Source organism: Pygoscelis adeliae, unplaced genomic scaffold (assembly GCF_000699105.1).
Source record: "Pygoscelis adeliae isolate BGI_AS28 unplaced genomic scaffold, ASM69910v1 Scaffold60, whole genome shotgun sequence".
Classification (NCBI taxonomy): domain Eukaryota; kingdom Metazoa; phylum Chordata; class Aves; order Sphenisciformes; family Spheniscidae; genus Pygoscelis; species Pygoscelis adeliae.
The window spans coordinates 1,127,639-1,133,383 of record NW_008823954.1 but is presented as its reverse complement, the minus strand read 5'-3'; the positions used below and the strand labels follow the sequence as shown (position 1 = coordinate 1,133,383).

General features: G+C 38.8%; 1 protein-coding gene across 1 annotated transcript in view; it reads right to left on the bottom strand.

Moving 5' to 3' along the window:
* RBX1 (ring-box 1, E3 ubiquitin protein ligase) overlaps window positions 1-5,745 on the bottom strand; it is a 17,265-nt gene that overhangs the window by 4,844 nt on the left and 6,676 nt on the right. The window contains exon 2 of the mRNA XM_009322626.1: window positions 4,111-4,189. Coding sequence (XP_009320901.1) covers window positions 4,111-4,189 — 79 coding nt within the window. The remainder of the gene's footprint in view (window positions 1-4,110; window positions 4,190-5,745) is intronic.

Below are 5,745 nucleotides of genomic sequence, written 5' to 3'. Positions count from 1 at the left end.
CTAGCCCATTTTTATGTAATTTTGTCTTCCACACCGCCCCCCCCCCAAGTGGCCTTAACTTGTGAGCTGTAGGCTTTGGAACACAATACAATTATATATTTTTTTCCAGGCTTTATAGGACTCACTATTTTGACTGAGAGTGAGAGGGAAGAAAGGTGGTTTAGGTAAGGAAGAAAAGCAGCACTGAAATTAATTTTAGTGTTACTCAAACATTCGCTGACCAGCAAGTACAGTCTAAAACACGACAGTCCCAAAAGCTTAAGAGGACAGATGAACTTTTGCATAAATAGCTGAGGAGGAGTTCTCTGGTGGTGATATAAGGCCCTTCCAACAAGACACACAGATTCATCTCCCTCATCAAACAGTAGTCTCCAGGCTGGAGACTACTGCTGGCACTACTACCTTTGACTGCCAAAAAAAGGTTTCCCAAAAGCTGAAGCACTTTTTGGTCTCCTACTTGACTCATTTCAAAAAAGGACAATATATCAACAAAGAAATAAAACAATAAACATTCTCTGTCACAGAATGAAAGCTGCTGATTCTGGCTCTTGAAAGAAAGAGAAGCTATTTACCAGCTGCTGACCCAAAAGAAGCGGTAAGAGTCAGACAGTAACAGGTCCTGGAGGAATACCGAGCGGCTCTTCTTTTGCCTTGCTTTTGACAGAGTATCTGGAGGTGAGGGCAGAAAGATATAGCTAAAACCTGAAATACATGTAAATAATTGTGAAAGATGCAATGGAAGCATTTCAACTCAGGGAGTTACAGAAATGCATATTATATAATGGTAACTTCTGAACCATGGCATCTATTAAGAACCATCCCTCTTCCTATACATTTTCTATTGCAGAAATCTTCTGTATGTTTACATAACAAGAAAAATAGCCCAAGATTTAAGTAGCCATAATGGCAGGTAACAGAAGTAAAGTATATGTCTTTTGTTTGCAGCTACAGTAAACAGCCCAATGCACTGGTAAAATTGATGATAAGAGCTCTTCAAAGCAGCTTCTGCTTGAGCAACGGTAACCACTGTACGGGTTCCTCCTTCTCTTTACATGTTGCCTTCTAAAATCATGTCATGAAGGGACTGACTTATTGGGAAGAAGAGAAATAAATACACGTAGCTTGGCTAACACAACACATCATGTACTCACTCAGAAAACACGGACAGAAAAAACACATAACCAGGCTAATAAACTTGAAGTACACTTGTTACTTGTCCTATGAGGAGCGGCTGTCCTATGAGGAGTGGCCAAGGACTTTGGGCTTGTCTCGTTTGGAGAGAAGGAGGCTGACGGGCAACCTCATTGCTCTCTGCAGCTTCCTGAGGAGGGGAAGTGGAGAGGGAGGTGCTGATCTCTTCTCCCTGGTATCCAGTCATAAGACACGTGGGAATGGTTCAAAGCTGAGCCAGAGAAGATTTAGTCTGAACATTAGGAAGCATTTCTTTACCAAGAAGGTGGTCCAGCACTGGAACAGGCTTCCTAGAGAGGTGGTCGATGCTCCCAAGCCTGTCCAAGACCCAGGACCTGGGTCTTTCCAGAGAAGAATGAAAACAAAACACTGAAAATCTACTCATTCCTTCTGTACACTGAATACAGACTATACTGAGGGCAGGGGGGAATCCTTTGACCATATTATGACCGAGTCATAATGTACACGCACGAGAAGAATGGCGTGACACCTTAACATTGTTATATCCTAGCTTTTGGATGCCTGACTTTGTAAGGTTAACAATCTTCCATTAGCATGGCTGGCGTTACTTATCACTCTTTTAATGTTTTCTCCTTCAAGGTTTCTCTTCATCACTAGGAGAGGGAGGCATTTGTATCCTGCATTTTATCAAATTGAATCTTGTGTTTTTCTTCCCTGCATATTCTATTAATTTTTCCTCAATTTCCCATCACTTCACATCTTATGTTTTAAAATCTAATTAAAGTGTTTTTAACAACATTAATGATCTGTAACAAGGAAGTAAGTAAATCCAGAGCCAACACTGATCTCAGAACACCAATTTAGATACCCCTTCTACTCTGTATACTGTCAATTTTGGTCTGTCATTTGCAGTCCAGGCTTTTTATAACATTCCTCATACCCAAACTAATAACGTGTTATGCCTGAGCAACTCAAAAAAGAAAAACAAAGTTACCTATGCCCTCTTCCTTCACTGTTTTTCCTAATCTACCCATACACTCTCAACCCCACCCCCTTGTTGGTAGGATTTTTTTTTTTTTTTTTTTTTTAAGAACTGACACACAAAACTCACTACTGGAAAATAACATCTGTCCATTCTTCTTCCAGCTCCTCCACATCTCTCCTTCATCCTCATATGTCCTATTTGCTATTTATAAAAAACAGCAAATATATGAGACTGTATTTGGTCTCTCATGGGAGGCACTATTAATTTTGAGGCAGATTAATAGAATGAAACACACCAGCATCCATTATCTTACAACATATCCCACTTATCATGAATAATTATCTTGAATTACAGGATTTTATCTATTCATTCTATACATTTGTAAATTCTATAAATGTAATTTATGTTCTAACAAATCTTTAAAGTTCCTTTTGCCTGTCAGTGACATGCTTTCCTCTCTAATATATCATAAATCTGAGAGACTAAGTAGTAGTCCAGTGTCCACCTCAACTACTCTTCAAGATGGTACAGATTAGAAGTACTTAAAAAGGAAATCTTTACGTCAAAATACCTTGGCATATTTCATAACCCCTATTCTCACTTGCTTCTCTTTAGTGTTATCATTCCATTTCTAATAACTAAGAATAAACTGAGGCATGGATAGGCAGTAGCTGGCTCAAAATACAAACATATCTGTCCCAAAGCAAAGAACTGAACTTGCTTAACCCATTTTCAGCCCTGTGCGTTACAGTGTGCTTTCTCTTTATTTAAAAAAAAAAACTTCTGAAAGTAGTTTTCTAATTATTATTCAAATATGATGTAAAATCAGGTGCATCTCTCACTAGTTGTTACTATAAACTTGAGGTCTCATTTTTCTGAAACGTTTTATTTCCATATAGGCTTACTGACAGTAAGTTACCATTACCAGTAGTTCCAAGGGCAACTGCATAAAAACAAAGTGCAACAAAACTACCACAATGGGATCATGACAGGCCATTCCCAGACACTGTAGCTGTACCTGTTCTTGTTTTGGGGGGGTTCCACATTTTAGTAGTACTAGCAAATTTCTGGCTGGGGTATATTAAAAGGTCTTCTGTCCTTCATGACTCAAACAAGATGGACAGTTATGGTGCCAACAATATCTTGTCAGTTTGGGGGGGTGGAAATGGTTTTGTACTCATTACCAATCTTTTACAGGACTGAAACCAGTGACTTTGTGTATGCACACCTATTTCACAACAGAAATTTGTACACTTAATTCCATTAATTCCACTTTATTTTCCTACATAGCAAGCTTATTGAACCATCTAGATTATACAGCAAAAACTCAAACCAATACTAGCAATACTTTGTTTTTTATTTCAGCATTTGATTATTCTCCTTTGTAAACGAACAATTAATTCTCCAGGTGGCCACAAAATTCCCCATACCATAACATTAACTAACTTATGCAAGGCAGTTTTTGTAGAATGAAGCATCAAATGAAGTCACTGGTCCAAGCCTTTCCTGGCCAGACACAGAAAGTATTGCAAGATTTCATCCTAACGAGTGTCATCAAAAAGCTGATACCTATAGCAACATCCCCAACTCTAAAAACTAATACCTCTCTTTGTGAGCAATACCTGTCGACCCTGAATAATTTCATTTCCTCCTGCCTCTTTATTATGATTCCTTTTCCTCTTTGTTGCATCCCAAATACACTCAGCAACATCATCTCGTCTGTAGATGTGGTACCAAGTGATTCTACTCTTTACAAGAAAAGGGTGAGGGAAAAGCAGTATGGTGACAGAGGTCACAAAAACAAATTATAGGACTTCAGCATTACATAAAATAGAGCTTAGTATTTGCACTGTTAAGACTTAGTTCCTAACTGAAAGCTGCATTTGCTGAATTATACCCTCAACAGGGGAAATTTCAGCTGTGCATCATATACAAGTCAAAACCATCAACTGTCTTCCCCACCATTTACTTACACAGATCCATAATATGGTTTCTGCAAATGGCACAGTTATCAACCACAATGTCCCATGCCCACAGAGCTACTGCATTCCACTAGAGAGAGGGGAAAAAAAAGAAAAAGAAAAACATAGTTTTGACTCAATTTACAGCACACAGAAATCCTTGTTATTCCTCAAGATCCCATGCATTTTTTAAATGGAAAAGCTGGGATATTTAAAAAAAAAAAATCTTAGAAGTCCAGAGTAATTCTTTATCATGAGTTCAGAAGCTTACTAGAAAGCAGTGATACATTCCTCCCACATACCTCCCAGACACAATTCTCCAAACTTCAGAAACAACAAGATAACTCCCATAGTCCCCTTTTTTTGTGAAACAAATGTAAACATCTGCATTTCTATTCAAGATCCAGAGGCAAGGATGCAGCTCATGCCACATCCTCAATTCTGATGGAAAGGACAGTGCCTTGCAGAAAGGCCAATCCAGATGCCATTTTGTTAAGAGGAATTTCCATTATTCCCAGCAGTTCTTCTAGTAATCACGCCCCAGAGCAGTTGGAGCCAAGAACTAAAATAATCTCTAATGCTACCCTTCGCTGACTCCTGAACAATCTCCTCTCCAAAAAGGTTACTAGGCAATGACCTACCAGCAAGCCTAATATAAAAATTTGAAAGTACAACCAAATTAACCTTTCGAAGATTTTGTTTATAAAATAAAAACAACAACAAAAAGGAATATCTCTGTCCCATGCTACTTCAAGGGAAGGGTTGGCTACAAATTTCCATGACAATTTTAGAAAACTGATTCAGAATGAGGACTTTAAGACAAGCTATGCAGAAAAGCATAGCACCTTTTTATTCCTCCCCACAAAAAACATAATCAGGTCTTCTGCAAATTCATGAAATAGATGGGCTTGCCTTCAATATTCAAAGCAATCCAACAGCATATTGGTAGCCAGGATAATCTTCATTTACTACTTAAGTAGTCAAGATATTTTTTTTCCTTCCATTTTTTCGGTATATGATTGTATTGACTGTACTACAGTAAATATTCTCTACTTTATTCCATTTACATCTCAATGTTTTCATTGCTTCCCCTCAGTTCGGGATTCTGAAGGAGGAATGCAGATTGCCAAGTACTGACAAGCAGTATCAATTTTGATAAGCACTTCAATTTTTCATTAGTACTGATATAAAAAGTCATCACAATACTACTAGATTTTTCAGGAAATGGGTCAGTAGTGATTCCATTTTTTCTCCCCATCTTCTAAATTCAAGTCTAGCCAGCCTTTTGGCTGAGGTACTCGTCTCTCAAGGACTTCATCCACACTTCAAGGCAGCTAGGATGAAAGTTCCCAGCACCCTTATGTCTCCCACACTCTCAGGTACTTCATCTCTTGTCCCAGCATTAGCTACTCTGGCGACCCACAGATCTGTACTGAGCCACACATCCAACAAATGCACCTTGGTACCTTGCTGGGGAGGAAGAATGCCACTGACACATAAAAGGTGCCACTTCCTGCTCCTCTCCTGTGCTATTACATCTGTCCCTATTTCCAAAGAACAAGCAATCATGTCACCCAAACACCTCCTTCTGCCTAGACCTGCAGCCCTATACAGAGCTAGGGGTTTTCATCATCACTGATGACAGTT